General features: G+C 39.6%; 1 protein-coding gene across 3 annotated transcripts in view; it reads left to right on the top strand.

The window, feature by feature from the left end:
- ARHGAP42 (Rho GTPase activating protein 42) overlaps positions 1–20,624 on the top strand; it is a 353,084-nt gene that overhangs the window by 158,572 nt on the left and 173,888 nt on the right. The window contains exon 1 of one of the 3 annotated variants that reach the window (XM_055547594.1): positions 6,538–6,614. The exons of the other annotated variants lie outside the window; for them this stretch is intronic. Coding sequence (XP_055403569.1) covers positions 6,600–6,614 — 15 coding nt within the window. The 5' untranslated portion in view covers positions 6,538–6,599. Of the gene's footprint in view, positions 1–6,537; positions 6,615–20,624 lie in introns of those variants that run through there. 3 annotated transcript variants of the gene reach the window in all.

Raw genomic sequence — 20,624 nt, 5'->3', positions numbered from 1 at the left:
GATGCAGTGGCTAGTGACTCCATCCTTGAAGAGGCAGATGGCAAGTGACAGCATTTAATCGGCAGGAGTTTGGAATTACCATCTCCCAGTTACCAGATCGTCAAGTTTTGAGTGCTGAGAAACTGTTGCAGGGAGGCAGATGGAGCATGATTTTGGACAGAATGTTGAAAACTGTGAAAGAACTGCCTCGTGTTGTATCAGAGGAGTGAAACATGGCTGTAAACTTGTGCTTATATTCCTGAGAAAGTTACTTTCCTCTTTCCCTCTTCTCTCCCCACCCCACAAAAGGAGTAAAATGTAAAAGAAAATCAAAGCAGCAGCAGATATCCCTCTCTTTTATTGCATTTTTTAAAAATATAAATTTATTTATTTTAATTGGAGGCTAATTTTTTAGCCTTTACAATATTGTATTGGTTTTGCCATACATCAACATGAATCCACCCTGGGTGTACACGTGTTCCCCATCCTGCACCCCCTTCCCCATACCATCCCTCTGGGTCATCCCAGTGCACCAGCCCCAAGCATCCTGTATCCTGCATCGAACCTGGACTGGCGATTTGTTTCATATATGATATTATACATGTTTCAATGCCATTCTCCCAAATCATCCCACCTTCGCCCTCTCCCACAGAGTCCCAAAGACTGTTCTATACATCTGTGTCTCTTTTGCTGTCTCGCATACAGGGTTATCGTTACCATCTTTCTAAATTCCATATATATATGTTAGTATACTGTATTGGTGTTTTTCTTTCTGGCTTACTTCACTCTGTATAATAGGCTTCAGTTTCATCTGCCTCATTAGAACTGATTCAAATGTATTCTTTTTAGTGGCTGAGTAATACTCCATTGTGTATATGTACCACAGCTTTCTTATCCATTCATCTGCTGATGGACATCTAGGTTGCTTCCATGTCCTGGCTGTTATAAACAGTGCTGCGATGAACATTGGGGTACACGTGTCTCTTTCAATTCTGGTTTCCTCAGTGTGTATGCCCAGTCAGCTGGGTTATCCTTTTCACTATCTTATTTTTTCTATTAATTCTTCCTTCCTATATATTACAATTCTTTTCTTTCCAACACAGTTTGAAGCAACAGTTTATTACTATAACTGAAGTAGCTTGAGCAATATGTGTATATGTGTATGCATTCTTATTTTACCTTAATCCAAACCACATGCTCTGGTGGCTATTGATGGGCTTATTACTAATGACTCTAGATTTAAATCATTTCCATTTCTACTAAATTGTATTTTTCTCCTGTTTTCTTCATCTACATAGATACTGTTCCTGATGCTGAATACCCAGTGATTGTCCTTGAAAGTACAGAGAAATGTTTGAGTAAAACATTTAGTTATGTGAAATTGTTTTACCAAAGCCTAAAAGACAGTCTTTCCATGAGACTTAGATGTCATGAACTCTAACTAGAGTGTGGTGTTTGATACTGTGGTGTTTGATTAATTGGCTGCACGATTTACTATTTGTCCAGAAAGAAAATATTTTCAGTAATTTGGCCCTGGAATAAAAATTAGAGTTACCTCAAAGCAAAACATTAAGTCATTTATAAATTTTAGGCTGTATCTTCAGAAAAATTTCAGAATTTTCTTATGAGTATTTTTCAATGTATTTTCTCATTTATTTTTCTATCATTACCCAGATGAATTTCTGTTGAGTCACTGGTAGCCGATAGAGGTCAGTCATGAATAAGTGCATCCAGTCTTAGTAATAAAACTGATTACTATTTATTTCACTGTCATTTTCCATAATTCCATTGGTTTTCTCATTGTTTTTTTAAATAGTTAGTCGGATGTTACTTCCAAATTGGTTTCTGAAAACTTTTTATCCCTCAATTTCCTCAGCCATGGTGGAAGTGATTGAATTATTTCCACACTATTTGTAGACTGTAGTTTTTTAATCTGAAAGACTTCCAGATGCTTTGAGGAGAGCAATCATCCATCATTATAAAATGCTTATTAGCTCTGTGCCCGTGTGGCCTGTGTGGTCTCATTCTACAGTGTGTGCAGTTTCCCCCCAACAGATCAGTGAGTTTTGCACTTGACAGATGTAATTACTTGTGACCAAAGGGTGAGAAGCCTTTAGATAATTTAGTAGCAACAGAAAGCTACCCTCCAAGAATGAATTAACACATTCATCTGTGCATAACAGTCTGTGATACAAAAACGATGCTTTTGTTAGCCAAAAGTGAATGAGGGTTAAGGATGCTTTTTGAAGTGGAGTGCCCACTAGTGGTCCCATTTAATAGAGGAGCCTGGCACCCAAACAAGTTGACAGTCACACCACTGGTGGGGGTTATAGAATACTCAAGACCAAATAGATGTAAATTTGGACAGTTTGTGACCTTCACTGATGTCTATAACTAAGGGTTTATTAATGGGATGGGGATTATAGCAATGACTAGTCATCAGGTTTCCAGCTCTTTCAGTCTGGTTGCCTTCCCACTGTACTACACTGTCTCAAAGCTCTTATTTTTGTTCCCGGATATTATAAACTATAAAATATAGATAAGTAAAATCTATAAATAAATATAGATATTAGGCAAAATAAACATGAACCTTAAGCTTGGAAGCCCAGACAGTGGGTAGGGTCACATGAAAATCTTTCAGATGAAGAAAGAGTTAGAAACGAACTTACTCGTTTTTGGTCGAGGAGCATAGTTTGCTTCATTTAATTTGGTTTGTTTTACTAGAAAGCATCTGTGCAATCTTGCCCTGAAGGAGAGCTTGGAGGGTTGTCTCTGTTGTTCTGTATTTTCCCCAGGCTTCTCTGAGTTGGGCGAGCAGCACCACTTCTGGTTCAAGGGCTCCTCAGGAAAAGGATATTTCAGAGCTGTCTTAGTAACTAGTGCAGACAGGGGAACAGTAGATTTTCTTTTTTAGTTGGCATCTTTCCACGAAATTTATTTGGTTGAGAAACTAACATACATATGGTTCAGCTTTATATTGTAGAGGCTGTGTCTAGTTGAGGCTTGCAATCCCCTAATGTCTTCATTGGCCATAACATTCAAGTCACCATTTTAATCCAAGTATTTCTAGAGGGAATATTTTATTTGGAGTGCTTTGCAAGCCCTTGAAGTAAGCAACAGCCAGTGAAGTCTGAGATATTTTTCTAACCGGAAAAAGCCTCTCTTATTAATCCTTCAGTCATGAATCTGGCGGATTGTCAATTTAAAACACTGTGTTGATTAGTTTATAAGATATATACCATTATTTAATTGTCCTCATAAATTCTATCCTCCTTTGAGAAGCTCTCCAGTTGGTTCTGTGATGAAGTCATTGGTCAAAACAAAGAATTGCCTCTAATAACAGTCATTCTTTTCCCCCTGAAAACCACACCTGCATTTAAAGTCTATAAATGTCATCTTTGAGGGTATTTGAAAAGAATATGCTATTCTGGTGGCAATTTCAGAAGCAAAATATTAAAACAAAGGTTTTCAAGTTAAGCATTGCTGAAAAAAATTTGGGGCATAATTTGGCCAAGAGTTTAACCACTAGTTTATTAGTTTGTTGTAATTGAGATGGGCTGTTTGTGCTTTTGCACAGTAGGCATATCTGAAGACAGCAGAGAGAGGGGAGCAGTGTAGCCTTTGGATGTAAAGCTTGAGGAATGCCTGTCTGTGAGAAATCTCCCAGATAACACGAGGTTGTTATTAAACTGGTCGGTGGCCACATAGCTACTGTATATGTTTATATACATTGTGTGGTCTGCCCTTGACCCTTTTTTTCCAAATTAATGTTTAGAGGTACTCACCTGAGGGTTGCCCTTATTGTTTTTCATTCACAGTAACAACTCAAGTCATTTTCAATGAAAAGGGAAGACAAGAAAGGCTAAGATAGACAGGTTAGAAATGAGAATAAAGGATAGAGTGTCATTAAAATTTCAGAGGATCAGAGCATAGAGACCATTGCACTAGCTGCTTTGCTTTTCAGTATGAATGCGGATCTAGGAAGCATATGAATTCAGTAACGAGTTGTGGGTATGATGGTGACTTTTTTGTCAGACCTTCATGAACTGTGAGAAAGGAATTTATAATGTGAGTCTCGGCTTCCATTATTTTAGCTGAGATTCTGCCACTAATCAGTTATCCGATTAGTGAATGATAGATTTAATTTTGGAGTCCGTGCTCTTTAATATTGTGATTTTAAATAATGTCCCTCCCTAATTCATGAGTTATATAGAAACTTACTGTCTAGGAAAGCAGTTTGAAATCTGTGGAGTTTTGAATAATGTGCACCTCAGTTGTACATTTTGCTTTGTGTTTCTGTCATTGCTTATTTTTTGTTTCCTCTTCTAAGCAGTAGGCTCCTTGTAACTCTTATGTGTTTCAGAATCCTTAGCACATAGCACAGCTGGGCTAAATCATTTTGATGAGTGAATATTTGTATAAACTAATAGAGAAACAAAGGAAAACAGTTAATAGGATTGGGGGTATTGCACAGTAATCACAAGAAATGATGTAACTCTGCAAATAATAGTGGAAGTACCTTGTTTTTATATACTTAAGAATTTTGGAGAATTCTCCTGGAAAATTGAAATACTTCATAATTACTCAACTAATGTGGACTAACTACTCATTTAATAATTGTTGAGTAGTGTAAACTCAGATTTTACATGATAATTTTTGTTCATATTATGGTCTGTGTTTATTTCTCACATGATACCTTGTTTCTTAGCCAGTTGGATGTTAATTCTGCTAAGTTTATGAGACGAGGCCATACCCATCTAATCATATAAAGGGTTAACACAACTGTAATTTAACTTCATAGGGCAGTTGAAAATTTCCCATTTAATATTTGGAAAATGCTAACTCTAAAGCCATTAATGTAATGACATTAAAATGTTTCGTTTATATCAGCTATCCAAATAAAAATACTTTTGTTATTGTTCAGTTGCTAAGTCGTGCCTGACTCTTTGTGACCCCATGAACTGCAGCACGCCAGACTTCCCTGTCCCTCACTGTCTCCTGGAGTTTGTTCAAACTCCTGTCCTTTGAGTCAGTGATGCCACCCAACCATCTCATCCTCTGTCGCCCCCTTCTCCTCTTGCCTTCAGTCTTTTCCAGCATCAGTCTTTTCCAGTGTGTTGGCTCTCTGCATCAGGTGGTCAGAGGATTAGAGCTTCAGCACCAGTCCTTCAGTGAATGTTCAGGATTGATTTCCTTTAGGATTGACTGGTTTGATCTCCTTGCAATCCAAGGGACTCTCAAGAGTCTTCTCCAACACTGTAATTCGAAAGCAGCAGTTCTTCAGTGCACACTTTTACCGTTCCCTTAATTCCCAATTTATTTGTAGAAAACGGTTGGATCCTGGCATCTGACTGTGTGATCTTGGGACAGAGTGTATACAGATGGTGCTGCCTCTTCTCTCAGGCTGTGTTGGCTACATGTGCAGTAGCATGATTTTTCTGCATGATTGAAGTGAGGATGCCTTGTATCTGTTATGCAGCATGCATCTTAAATCTCTCTGCAAGGGCCACTCCCAGATCTCTTCTGTTTTGCATTCTTTGGTTGAAGTCTTTACAAGTGCAGCTTGTGTGGGCATGTACCCACATTCAGTGTGCATGTGTTCTGTGGCTTCAATTTAGGCAGCCAGTTTTGAAAACAGTCTTTTGTGTTTGTTCATTTATGTATTTGTTTCAAATTGCTCAAGATTGCTAGAGAGCTCAGGACCTCATAGGATGAGGAAAACCATGCGGTGACTGAGATTCTGTTATTGTCAAATGTTTCACTTCACTAGTCTTTGATCTCACATTAGAAGCTTTATATCCAGGATTAATGAGTCTAAGTGATGGATGAATTATGTTTATTATAGCTGGTGAAAGGTTCTTTATTTCAAACTCCCTCTCTCTCTTTCAATGTATTTTTGAGAGCATAGCATTGAAGGGATCCATCTAACATTTATGTCAGAGTTTTCATGATTTGCTGCAAAGTATTTTAAGAAAATATTTTTGTGGCTTGGTGTAGAATACATCCTAAAATTTCCTGTTGGGGCAACACATGAATCAGATGGTTATTGAATATGTATGTTATCCATTTTGTGGCCTTTTTGTAGTTTGGTTTTGAAGTTCTAAACTGACCACCCCTGTTAATCCAGGATGCTTCTGAATGTATTTACTCCCTTTGTACTTATCCCTCTTGACTCTGACGTGTGTATCCTGGATATCCAAATTAACTTTGCTATTATCCAAGGGACAGTATCGTTAGAAAGTAATTGATATACTGAATCATGTAATACTCAAAACCAAATAAAGATAAATTTGGATAAAATTTATGGGCTACATTGATGTTTATAAGAATTTATCATATTAATATTTCAGTAAGGTGAATTAGTATAGCTCTTATCAGGTTTTGAGTATTAATAAAATTGTATTAAGAGTAATAGCTCGTGTTTTACTGGCTTGCTGCTCCAATCCTCAAATTACATGATTTCCAGACCCCCAAAGTTCTTTTCTTACCTACTGATTTTTAGAAATCCTAGGGACTGTCTTATATATTTCCAGAGAAATGGCTCCTGCTGTTGTTACCACTGCCTTTCTGGGGCATGCACTTCTTTCTGATGCTCAGCTGGGAAAAATGTTTTGCTGTTGATGCCCTATCCAGAGGTGAGATAAAAGACCAAGCTACAGATTTTCAAAGAAAGATCACAGAAACTGATTACACAATTTCTGTATTCCACATGGATGAAGGAGAGTGGCTCTGGAGAGAGGATTTGGTGGGAAGGATTCCTTGGGAGAGCTTTGCTGTGAGTCTTATATCTTTCAGTAGAGTAATGGGAGATTGTCAATGGAACCAATGGATCTTGATATGATTTTCTTGTAGTTAATGGAGGGCACAGTGGTCTGGTGTCTAACTCATCCTTTAGGAAACTGATGTAGACTGTGACTCATGAAACAGACAGCTGATCCTCTAAGGGAATGACTGTATTTCTAATTGGTGGCATCTTAAACATGTGTGAATGCTAAGGATGTGTTGGGGAACCTAGGATAGAAATGTTTACCTGTTCAGTTCAGTTCAGTTCAGTCACGCAGTCGTGTCCGACTCTTTGTGACCCCATGGAATGTTTACCTATGATCATTTAAAGAAGGAATCATGCCAGAGGGTAGGGAACCCCTCAGTAAGACACTGCAGTGTATATTCCAGGGATGGAAGCTGAGGAGGGAGAGGAGTGGCTAGCAAAGGAGAGACATTAGGGAAGCCGCAGGTAGAGGGACTTTAGGGGAGTGAGTTTCTAAAGAACCTGTATAAATACCCGCAAGAGAGAGTTGGCCTTAGCCACTTCCCTGGCAAGAGAACAGGAGTCTTTAGTTATTAAGTATCAAGTGGGAACTTTCATCCCTAGTAACCCCCAGTAATCCTGAAAAATGGTTATTAACAGAAAGAAGTAAATGGGAAAATTAAGTTTGTGGAAAAGAAAAGAAGTTGGCTAGGATTTACACTTTACATAACATAGGTTTAATTTAACTCTGCAACAGTATGGGATGGGAGGGTAGGGGATTTAGAGATTTCTGTCTTCCTGAATGTCCAGAAAAGTCCTGGGGACTGTCCAGAGTCTTATCCTGAGAGCTGGTGAAGGACTGTTCCCTCTGAGCAGATTTAGGACAATGGAGGAAAAGTCAACTGGCTTTAGCAGTACATTCACGCTTAGGGTCCCAGTGGTTTTTTGACTTAAATCAATTCAGATTTCTCACTTGACCAATACTGATTTATAATGGCAAAAATGTAGGTTAAACTTTTCTCCTTTTGGGTTACACCCTCTAAGAGGAGGAGGAGGAGTTATGTTTTATTTCCTCAGTGCTTTGCAAAGTTCGATGGAAGACTTTGAGGCTTTTACTTAGAGCTATTTTTATTTCAGACCCTTCAAGCTGAGCCAGGGACACATTTGAAAAATTGCTGTCATACAGGCTATACTCAGAAATCTAGTAGAAGCTTTTAGTTTTTGTACCAGAGTACATACCCGTTTTAAATATGCTCGTGCACAGTGTCTCACCAAGAAAAGAGTGGTAGCATGTAACTCTGCCCAAACTTGACCAGCATTATACCGTGCTCTTTGGAAAGTGCTGACCATGAGGCAGCAACAAATTTAGGAATGTGCAAAGTAAAAATACCATTTTGATATGGCAGTTTAGAAAAGGATACCATGCCACTGGGGCTACCCAGGTGGTGCTCATGGTAAAGAACCTGCTTGCCAATGCAGGAGACATAAAGAGACATGGGACTTCAATCCCTGGGCCAGAAAAATCCCCTGAAGGAAGGCATGGACACCCTCTCCAGTATTCTTGCCTGAGAGGAATCCCTTGGACAGAGGAGCATGGCAGGCTGTGGTCCACAGGGTTGCAAAGAGTTGGACATGACTGAAGCAAGTTAGCAAGAAGGCATGCACCATGCCATTTAAGATAAATGTTGGCCAGCTGGGACTGTAATTTGAAGAGTCTGTGCTTTTCTTTTTCTGCCATGAACTGAATGATCACTATTGAGAGGGTGAGCTATGGTGCAGCAGTGTCAGAGCCAACCTACGACATGTTAGAAATGCAGGATCTCAATGGCCTGGACCTATTGATTGAGAACCAGCATTTTAACAAAATCTCCAGGTGTTACTTGTAAATCTTAAAGTGAGAGAAGACCTGAGCATAGAGTGAACCAGTTATCTAGACTTGGCTTAGTGCCAGCTATAACAGTCACGTCATACAATGACCCATTATTTGGCGTTGTTGGGAAATGGTTTGTCAACTCTGGCAAGGTCAACATCCTGCTTAGAGCAATGCCAGTGGGCACCACATGTTACTATTTCAGAACCAAAGGGAAAATGTGGAGGGAAACATTCTTGGAACATTATTTTTTTTTTCCCCTTCTCAAAATATCATGAGTAATGTATAGGGTGCTGAAAAGATGGGAAACAGGTCATACTTTAAATTTTATTTTTAAGATTATTTAACTCGATTTCATAAAGTACTTGCAAATTTATTAGTTGGAATTGTCTGTGCTTGCATTTCAGAATCAAATCTGTTACAGTGGGATCCTTTCCCCACCACATTCTAATCATGTGAATTTGGGCACATTACCACAGTGCCCCTAGCCTGAGTTACTATGTGTGTGACATCGGATCAGTAACATCTACCTTAGAGGTCAGTTTTCATTCCAGTTCCAAAGAAGGGCCATGCCAAAGAATGTTCAAACCACCACACAATTGCACTCATTTCACTTGCTAGCAAAGTGATGCTCAAAATCCTTCAAGCTAGGCTTCAACAGTGCATGAGCCAAGAATTTCCAGATGTTCAAGCTGAATATAGAAAAGGCAGAGAAACCAGAGATCAAATAGCCAACATTCATTAGATGATAGAAAAAGCTAGAGAATTCCAGAAAAACATCTACTTCTGCCTCATTGACTATGCTAAAGCCTTTGACTGTGTAGCTCACAACAAACTGTGCAAAATTCTTAAAGAGATGGGAACAGGACCACCTTGTCTGTCTCCTGAGAAACCTGTATGCTGGTCAAGAAGCAATAGTTAGAACTGGACATAGAAAAATAGACTGGTTCCAAATTGGGGAAGGAGTATGTTAAGGCTGTATATTATCACCCTGTTTATTTAATTTGAGAGTACATCATGCAAAATTCCAGGCTGGATAAAGCACAAGCCGGAATCAAGATTGCCAGGAGAAATATCAATAACCTCAGATATGCAGATAACACCACCCTTATGGCAGAAAGCAAAGAGGAACTAAAGAGCCTATTGATGAAGGTGGAAGAGGAGAGTGAAATAGCTGGCTTAAAACTCAAAAAAACATTTAAAACATTAAAAAAACGAAGATCATGGCTTCTGATTCCATCACTTCATGGCAAATAGATGGGGAAACAATGGAAACAGTGACATACTTTATTTTCTTGGGCTCCAAAATCACTGCAGGTGGTGACTGCAGCCATGAAATTAAAAGATGCTTGCTCTTTGGAAGAAAAGCTATGACCAATCTAGACAGCATATTAAAAAGCAGAGACATTACTTTGCTGTCAAAGGTCCATGTAATCAAAGGTATGGTTTTTCCAGTAGTCATGTATGGATGTGAGAGTTGGACTATAAAGAAAGCTGAGCACCAAAGAGTTGGTGCTTTTGAACTGTGGTGTTGGAGAAGACTCTTGAGATTCCCTTGGACTGAAACAAGATCAAATCACTCAATCCTAAAGGAAATCAACCCTGAATATTCATTGGAAGAATTGATGCTGAACCTGAAACTCTAGTCCTTTGGCCACTTAATGTGAAGAGCTCCTTGGAAAAGACCCTGCTGCTGGGAAAGATTGAAGGCAGGAGGAGAAGGGAATGACAGAGGATAAGATGGTTGGATAGCATCACCGACATGAGTTTGAGCAAGTTCCAGGAGATGTTGAAGGACAGGCAAGTCTGGCGTGTTTCTTCCAAGGACTCGCAAAGAGTGGGACATGGCTGAGCGACTGAACAACAACAACCTTGCCAGGCTGTTATGAGGATTAAATCGCAGAATGTACTCTCTAAGGCACAGCTCTGCAATGCAGGAGACCCAAGTTTGATCTCTGAGTCAGGAAGATCTCCTGGAGAAGGAAATGGTAACCCACTCTAGTATTCTTGCTTGGAGAATCCTATGGACAGAGGAGCCTGATGGGCTGTAGTTCATGAGGTTGCGAAGAGTCAGACACAACTGAGTGACTTCACTTTCACTTTTCACTTTCATGCATCGGAGAAGGAAATGGTAACCCACTCCAGTGTTCTTGCCTGGAGAATCCCAGGGACGGCGGAGCCTGGTGGGCTGCCATCTATGGGGTCGCACAGAGTCGGATACGACTGAAGTGACTTAACAGCATTGTACTAGAAAAAACTAGTTAATAGGTTTTGTTATTTTTAATTCAAGATAAAACGTTCTTACGTCAGTGACTGATGGGTATTCTGTAAGCACAGATGCTCTTTGGGAAACTAGCCCGCCTGCCCTCTGAACTGCTGCTACTGTGGATTATGGGTTCCTCCTGGAGGTCTTTGTGCCCCTACTGATGGTTGCTTGTGGAGAGTTCCTTGTTTTCACCCTGCTGGTCCCAGGGCATGATAGCCTATAGGTGGTGAGTCTCTTTTTTTCTGAATCACTGGGAAAAGAAGGAAAGAGGCATTCCCAGCTTAAATACTTCAACTATAAATGGTTTAAATGCACCAAGAACCAATTTAGCACATGGGAAATATATTACTTCAGTGGGAAAATGAATTCTATGCCCTAATCAAACTTCAAGATCAAAACTGACGTGAGGTGGACTTTTAGAACAAAATCCATTTGGAAACTAAAGAATCTCTCTTTCTAATTGATCAGGAGACGATTTAAATGATGGTTTGGATTTTAGTGGGCTTGGACGTTGGTCTGTTTGTGTCAGTAGGTCCCTTTCCCCGAGTGTCACAGCAGCTCTCAGCCCATGGTGGTCACCTGGCCCTCTTGTCAAGGAGGCTTTGTGGGCCCGTGGCCAGGCCATTCAGCATCAATATTTCCATGTTAGCCAAAGGCCTCAGGTAGCATGGTTGTACTCTTGCCTGGGAAATCCCATGGACGGAGGGGCCTGGTAGGCTGCAGTCCATGGGGTCGCTAAGAGTCAGACACGACTGAGCGACTTCACTTTCACTTTTCACTTTCATGCATTGGAGAAGGAAATGGCAACCCACTCCAGTGTTCTTGCCTGGAGAATCCCAGGGACAGGGGAGCCTGGTGGGCTGCCGTCTATGGGATTGCACAGAGTGGGAAACGACTGAAGCGACTTAGCAGCAGCAGCAGCAGCAGTATGGTTGTGCAGATGACAAGGATTTGGGTTTGATTTTATGTGCAGAGGTATTCTCTTTGCTCAATCTGAACAAGGAAGGTCTTTAGTCTGTTGATGGCTCTCCTACAGGGAGCTGTGGGTAAAGCTGACATTCTGGGCAGAGAGGTGAAGAGACTGGAAAACCCTGAGTCTTTGATGATGTCCTTCACTTTCTGGATTAGCCAACACCGAAGCTTCTCTGACTCCTGTGTCTCCTGTTTTTTGGACTGATGTGTTCATGTCATTTAAACCACTTTGAACTGGGTTTCCCATCTCTTGTTTTTAAAACCTTGTAACTGATTTAAGAATTAGAATAAAGCTCTTCTAACGCAACATGTGGACATAAGCTTTTAGGATCTTGTAATCCGTAAGAGTCACGAATTCTCTTAGGATTGGAGAGTTTGGATAAAAGTTTTGTTTGCTAGAGTATCTGACAAGCCTTTGTCCACTATATCAGTGAACTCTTGAGTTTGATTTCTCGTAGGTTATTGATTGTATCCTCTGACTGGTAGGATTTCCTCTCTCTCCTCTTCCTTGATCTCTCGAGAAGTTAGCTCGACCAGATGTGGTGCCCTCCTGGGCACTGCAGGGTGCAGGGTGTGGACTGGAAGGAAGCAAGCCTGTTGGCAATAAATCCCTTTCGCTAAAAAAAGACTGGGCCTGAATCCACGCAATTGATTGTGACATATGAGGTGGAGGGCTTCTGATGGGTATGCTGAGCAGACAACTGGGCTCCTTTTCAGTTTAACAGGAGGGAAGTATGGTGCTTGGCATCACAGCTGACTAGAGTGTGGGCTTTATATCCTGTGAATACAGGCTGCTGACAAAAACCTTGACTCTGTTTTTGCATACTTCTATATCTTAAGTTGTCTGAATAGCTACTCTTTTCCCTTGCCCCAGAGGTTGTTTTGACTCTTAATGCTTTATCTCTGCTGTAAGACTCAACACTGAGAATAAAGTTATTATCCAGGATGGAAATAGAAATTTTTACATTTTTATTGGAATGGATAGGATCAGCCTGTTGCTGAAAGTTCTCAGTTTTAGGGAGTTTGAATACATTCTTAGAGATTGTTACTTTTTTTCACTCTGTCTTATAACTGCTGTCCAATATTTTAAGATGTGGATAAGCGAGTGTTCTGATTTTTCAGTGCCATGTAACAAACCAACTCCAATATTAGTGGCTTGAAACTGCACTGTTCATTTCACTCATGAGCCTGCAGTTTGGGCAGGGTTCGGTGGGACTGCTCCTCACTGTTTTGCTCAGTGTCCCCTAGGGTGATTGTGAAGGCAGAGGGGAGCTGCAGCCATCTGAAGGCTCACTCATATCTCCTGGTTGGTGCTGAAACTGGCATGGGGTTCCTTGGGCATTTCTTTCTCTATGCTCTCTCTTCATCATGGTCCTTTAGGGAATAGACGTCTTACATGTACAATCAAGTCTTCCAAAGTTCATATTCCAAGTGAAAAGAGAGCCAGAAAGAAGCTGTATTGCCCTGCTCGCTGCTTTGGCTGCACTGGGCCTCTGTTACAGAGTGTGGGGACTTCTCTCGTGGTGGTTTGCTGCTCAGTCGTTGCTTGCATGGACTTAGCTGCCCTCCAGCACCTAGGATCTTAGTTCCCCGACCAGGGATCAAACCTGTGTCTGTTGCACTGGAAGACAGATTCTCAACCACTGGACCACTGGAGAAGTCCCACATTTTATTTTAAATGTTAATGTTCTATTTAAAGTTTGTTGAGTATAGGAACTGTGTCACATCACTTAGGCAGTTAAATGCAGGAGGACTGGAATAACCTTATTTTTAGATTATCTATACATGGCATACTTTTTTCCATACAGTTTTATTTATATACCATAAAATTCACTCATTTTAACTCAATAATTCAATATTTTGAAATAAATTTACACAGTCCATTTGAACTTAATAATTCAGTGGGTTTTATTTTATTTTATTTTTTAGTGAATTTATACAGTTGTCATAGACATTAGCACAATCCAGTTTTAGAATATTTCATTACCGTAATAAAATTCCTCATTTCTATTTACAGTTAATCCACAGTCATAGGCAATCACTTAATCTACTTTCTGTCTTCCCAAATTTTCTTTATTGGGATATTTCATGTAAATGGAATCATATGTTGTATGTCATTTGTTTTTGGCTTTTTTCACTTATATACGTTTTTGAGGTTCTTCCATGTTATAACATCAGTGAGTACTTCGCTCCTTTTTATTGCTGAATAGTATTCCGTTGTATGGACATACTGTATATATTTCTTAACCATTCAGCAGTAGACAGACATTTGAGTTGTTTTCTGCCTTTTGGCTATTATGAATAATGCTGCTGTGAACACTTGTTACAAATTTTTATGTAGACAGATATCTTTATTTCCCTTTGCTATACACCTAGGTGTGAGACTGCTAGGTGTATGATAAATGTATGTTTAACTTTTAAGAAAATGCCTGTTTTTCAAAGTGACTGCACCATCTACATTTCTGTCAGTAACTTATGAAGGTTCCTGTTGGAATAAATCTTTTTAAAGTGTTTTGAAGTCAGTTCTCTGGGTTCATTCACAAATGAACTTAGTTTGTGGGCAAATATATTTTTTGTCATTTTCAGGCAACAGTTGAGGGAGTGTGACTGCTTTCACAAGAAAGGTGAAACAGGAAAAGTAGAGAAAATACACTGGAGGGAAAGAAAAGACAGTTTTATCCTCAATTATTTGAACAACCACTGTTTAGTTTTTATTGTTGTTGTCGATGTTGTTTTTTTTTTGTTTTAGTGAACTGACAGCATTATAGTAGCTTGGATGTACCACATAATAGGACTTCCCAGGTGGCGCTAGTGGTGAGGAACCTGCCTGCCAGTGCAGGAGACGTAAGACACGTGGGTTCAATCCCTGGGTCTGGAAGACCCCCTGGAGGAGGGCATGGCAACCCACTCCAGTGTTCTTGTCTGGACAATCCTGTGGACAGAGGAGCCTGGTGGGCTGCACTCCATAGGGTCGCAAAGAGTTGGACATGACTGAAGTAACTTAGCACACACACATGTACCACATAATGGTTCAATATTTGTGTATACTGTAAAATGATCACCACAATAAGTTAGCAACCATCACTTCACATAGTTACAGGTTTTTTTTGTTTTGTTTTGTTTTTTACTGTGATGAGAATTTGAAGATCTACTCCATTAGCAACTTTGAAATATGTAATTCAGTATTATTAGCTATAGTCACCATTCTGTACATTACATTACTAGGACTTACTTATTTTATAACTGGAAGTTTGTACCTTTTTACTGCTTTTACCTATTTTGCCCACCTCTTACCCCTGCCTCTGGCAGTGACCAGTCTGTTCTGTTTTTACTATTTGGATTTTTTAAGATTCCGTATATGAGTAAGAGCACATGGTACAGTATTTATCATTCTCTGACTTATTTTACTTATGTTCTCAGGGCTGGCCATGCCTGCAAGATTTCTTTCTTTTACATGACTGAATGATATTCCTGTGTGTGTGTGTATATGTGTATCATGTTTTTTAAAAAATCCATTCATCCATCAATGGACACAAGTTTTTTTCACATTATATATATTGTGTTTATGTGTTAGTTGCTCAGTTGTGTCTGACTCTGTGACCCCATGGACTGTAGCCTGCCAGGCTCCTCTATCAATGGGGTTCTCCAGGCAAGAACACTGCAGGGGGTTGCCATTTGCTCCTTCAGGGGATCTTCCTGATCCAGGGATTGAACCTGGGTCTCCCACATTGCAGACAGATTCTTTACTGTCTGAGCTGCCAGGGAAGCCCCTAATAGTAGCTCTGTTTTAATTTTGGGGGAACCTCCATTACCTCTGTAATGGTGGTACCGATTTATATTTCAAGCGACAATTCATAAGGGTTCCAGTTTGTCCATGTACTCACCAGCACTTGTTATTTCATGTTTTTTGATAACAGTGATTCTAACAGATGGAAAGGGGTATCTCATTGTAGTTTTTATAAGCATTTCCCTAATGAGTAGTAATGTTGAATACTTTTTCATGTACCTGTTGGCCATTTGTAAGTTTTTTCTTTGAAATAGTATCTATTCAGATCTTGTGCCCATTTGTTAATTAGACATTTTTTTTTGCTGTTGCATTGTACAAGCCTTTTATATATATATATGGGATATTAAAACCTTATCAGATATGTATGAGTTGCCAATATTTTCTCCCATTTGGTAGGTTTCTTTTCATTTTGCTAATGGTCTCCTTGCCATGAAGAAGCTTTTTAGTTTCATTCAATTTCAGTCTGTTTTGCTTGTGTTGCCTTTGCGTTTAGTGTCAAATTCTAAAAACTCATTGGTGAGACAGATGTCAAGGAGCTCACTCCCATCTTTTTTGGGGATTTTTATGGTTTCACTTCTTATGTTTAAGTCTGTTATTTATCTTGATTGATTTTTTGTGTATGGTTTAACAGTTTCATTCTTTTGCAAGTAGCTGTGGGTTTCACCTTTTGATGGGAGGAATGTTAATCAATTTGAAGACTTTTTTTTTTTTTTTTTTTAAATGAGAGAGGTAAGTGAATGATATTAAGTATCATTAGGAAGTTGTGATACTTTCTGGAATATGATATTGTTTCAAGAGCTCATAGTAAAAGCTTGCTTGCTAAATCACTTCAGTCGTGTCCAACTCTGTGCAACCCCATAGACGGGAGCCCATCAGGCTCCCCTGTCCCTGGGATTCTCCAGGCAAGAACACTGGAGTGGATTGCCATTTCCTTCTCCAAGGCATGAAAGTGAAAAGTGAAAGTGAAGTTGCTCAGTCATGTCTGACTCTTAGCGACCCCAAGGACTGCAGCCTACCAGGCTCCTCCATCCCTGGGATTTTCCAGGCAAGAGTACTGGAGTGGGGTGCCATTGCCTTCTCCTACAAGTTCCTTAGAAGCTACAAAAAATAGAACAGTCCTTTCCATCAGCTCGCCTATCTCTTTGTAAATGGGAAACAGTCTTCTCAAGGTCAAGACTTTTCATATGCCCACACCAGAGGCAAGCAAGGCCCTGGCCCCTCCTGCCCTACCTCTACCATGTGACAGGGTCAGCTTGTCCTGGGCCCCAGGGACACCCTACCCTGATCTACCAAGCCCTCCTGGCACCCTGTCCCAGCCCACCCATCTTCTAGAACCCCACCCCAGGGTTTCCCAGCCCCCCACCTCCTGTTCCTCTGACCCCACTGGTCCCTCATGGCCCAGGGCCCCTCCTCTCCCACCTCCAATCTGCAGCCCTCAAGGGCTTAGGTTTGGAAAAATAAATATGTCCAATTTCTAATGGACCAAGTTGGCGCTCTATATGGTGGGCATTGTTCTAGCACTTTATATTTAACCTCGTTTAAAACTCTCAAGCTGTCATTTACAGCTATATATGACATAAAGTTTTATTAAGGTGATTATTATTCTCATTCTATAGCCGGCAAAATTTAGGCTTAGCGAGGTTAAGGTAGGTAGACAGCAGAGGAATTGGATTTGAGCCCAGGTCTATCTATTCCAGAATCAGCTCTCATAGCCTGTTTGCTATATACTCTCTAGACCCAGAGCATTCCTTGTTTTTGAGGAGGGGGAGTGTCTTCTATGATTAGTAGAAAATTCCCTTTATATGGTGCCGAGCTTAGTCTGCTTGTGTTGTTTTGATCCATATAGTGTATACTGGGCTATTGAGGCCAAGTCCAGGACAACTTTTGTGGTGTCTCGGTTGAAATATGGCTTCAGTTTGTAGATTGAGACAACTACAGAAATCAGACCTGGGATGGGTTGTCATTAGGTACTGAAGCCAAGCCAAAGAATATGAACAGCAGGTTGGAAAGACATAAGAAGATTCAAATAGTGAAGGCAGAGACAATCCTGAGGATCCAAAGTTCAAACTCACATCATGAAGAGATATCCATTAATGCTGAAGGCATCATCAGTAGTAAAAAGGAAATGGGCAGAGATCCAGACAAACTGTAGCAAATCATCTAAAGAAGAGGATGAGAAATGCTATGACCAAGATTTAAACAAAGTGATGGGGGAGAAAGAGGAGAGAGTAGGGGAAGGAGGCAGTGTGTGTGCTGGGCCACCCCTCTACTTCAGACGGGGAGCTTTTGATATTTGAGTCCTCGATCCAGTACACTGAAGTGATTATTCTTGACTTTTGAGTGGGCCTTCCTGCCTAGAAACCTTGGTTTCAAACTTTATAAAGACTTAGAAACTAATTTTGGGATGACTTCACCTACGCAATTTCATAAACACTTCATCTGAGTGAAATAATATTTAACATTAAATTGTACACTTTCATGAAAAGTCTGAAATGAGTCCACTAGCATAGAGGTTCATCTTTACATCTATGTGTTTTATACTGTTGAAGTGGAAAGTCCTTCTCCAAGGGGTTTGAATAAAAAAGTGAGGAAATCAACCTTGAAATCCCTCTTCCTCTGTAGTTTGTTGTTCCTGCTTAATATCCTACAAGAGACGTCCAGCTTTGTGTGTATTATTGAGTTTCAAAGGAATTACATGAGTTTGCATCATTTTGTAGTCTGTATCTACATTCCCTTTACTCACAGTTATACATGAACACTATAATCTTCTAATTTAATCCTGAAGATTCTTGAGTATAACACCTTAATAAGACCCATGGTGATCTTGATTTGGTGCTTCATCATGTTCTTATGTGAATTTTGTGATGGTGATGCTTTTTTATTCTTAAATACTGCTTTGCATTGTAACTTTCCTTAAAATCAGTTTTTTCTTTTGGCCAGACTCATTTCATGGAAGATTTGAATTGAACAACATAAGATTCTCAGATACTGAGACTGGGAAACTCATGGTAACAGTACCTATCGCAGCCACAGTACATGTTATATATAGCTGAAAGTATTCCAGAAGTTGTGTGGTTTAGATCATCTTCATCTTAATTATCTGCATATGTCTATATTATTAGCTCAATTAAATGTTTAGTTTCCATTCAGTTATAACAAACATGGTTTGTTTGTATATTATATATTTATATATATTCTATTAGATTTCTAATTGGTAGCAAGAGCTAATTGCTCTTTCCTTGTTTTAAGGCAGTATTTGCCAGGAATGGTTCTGACTTTGAATTTCACCAGTGTGTTTGAATGCTTTTCATCATATGGTTAATCATGCAGTTCCAAGCTTGCACTACACCTGTAATTATCTAGTTACTGTGATTATAATGGCTGCTCAATGAGGAATTCTTCTTGTGAGTTTTTGGTCATTCATCAGAACCAAGACAAAAATAGCAGATAAGAGCATATTTAAGAAAGAGTGACAAGTCACCTCAGATATGAAGATGACACCACCTTTATGGCAGAAAGTGAAGAGGAACTAAAGAGCCTCTTGATGAAAGTGAAAGAGGAGAGTGAAAAAGCTGGTTTAAAACTCGACATCAAAAAACTAAGGTCATGGCATCTGGTCCCATCACTTGATGGCAAATAGATGGGGAAACAATGGAAACAGTGAAAGACTTAATTTTGGGGGGCTCCAAAATCACTGCAGATGGTGACTGCAGCCATGAAATTAAAAAGACGCTTGTGTCTTGGAAGAAAAGCAATGAGAAACCTAGACCTCATATTAAAAAGCAAAGACATTACTTTGCCTACAAAGGTCCATATAGTCAAAGCGATGGTTTTTCCAGTTGTCATGTATGAGAGCTGGACAATAAAAAAGGCTGAGCGCTAAAGAATGGATGCTTTGGAAGGACTGATGCTGAAGCTGAAGCTGCAATATTTTGGCCACCTGATGTGAAGAACTGACTCACTGGCAAAGACTCTGATGCTGGGTAAGATTGAAGGCAGGAGGAGAAGGGGACGACAGAGGATGAGATGGTTGTATGGGATCACTGACTTGATGGACATTAATTTGAGTAAACTCTGGGAGTTGGTGATGGACAGGGAAGCCTGGTGTGCTGCAGTCTATGGGGTCGCAGAGTCAGACACAACTGAGCGACTGAACTGAACTGACTGACAAGTCACTAGAACTTTGAAAATGACTGATGAGAAGTTAGTTAGTTTTAAATCTCATTCTTTAATAGATAAAGAAACTGAGCCTCAGAAAATTCTAATTATTCGCCCAAGATCATTCAGCCAGTTATTAGTTTAATCTTCTAGTTTCATAGTTCCAGATCTTTTTCCTAATTGTTCACATGTCAACTTTTACTTTCCTATGCTAATGGAATTCTGTAGGTTGTGTAAAGCGGTGGATATGTTAGTGGTTCCTGAAGGAAGGTTAGAATTTTGCATTATATAGACCTTTTAAAGGTAGAAAACAAACTTTCCATCATGGACAATCAGTCCTTTTGCTAAAGTTAAATGCCAATGTTTAGAATTTAGGTCTGAAATTGAGTGTGCAATATTTATGAGGTCAGTCAGGAGAACTCTGAGTTAAAGAAATGTGAAGTATAGTTGGAAAATGTCAAGTTTAAATGAGCAGGAATTTATGTTTCAATGTTCTCTCCGCTTTTCCTAATGATTTAAATTTATAGATAAATTTTGTCATGAATGGTGACATTCATTTTACTTTGTAAAAATTTTTGGGTATATTTAGGTTTTCTTTGTGGTAGAGTGATGAGTATTCTCTTTTAAATCTGATTTGAGACATGTACGGTGTGTTTTTTTGCAAAGGCAGTGTTGTTGTTAGCTAAACTAAATGAAAGACCTCAAAATACATAAAAAATATACAAAGATAAGTTAAAGATCCCACTAAATATATATCTTAAAAACACCTTGCTGTTATTTTCAGTCTGTCTCTTTTGTACAGTTTGAATGTTATGGATTACTTTCTGCTTTATGTCCTGTGGAT

Source organism: Bubalus kerabau, chromosome 15 (genome assembly GCF_029407905.1).
Source record: "Bubalus kerabau isolate K-KA32 ecotype Philippines breed swamp buffalo chromosome 15, PCC_UOA_SB_1v2, whole genome shotgun sequence".
Classification (NCBI taxonomy): Eukaryota; Metazoa; Chordata; class Mammalia; order Artiodactyla; family Bovidae; genus Bubalus; species Bubalus kerabau.
Note: the sequence above shows the minus strand (reverse complement) of the source record. Positions and strands in the feature narration are given on the sequence as shown.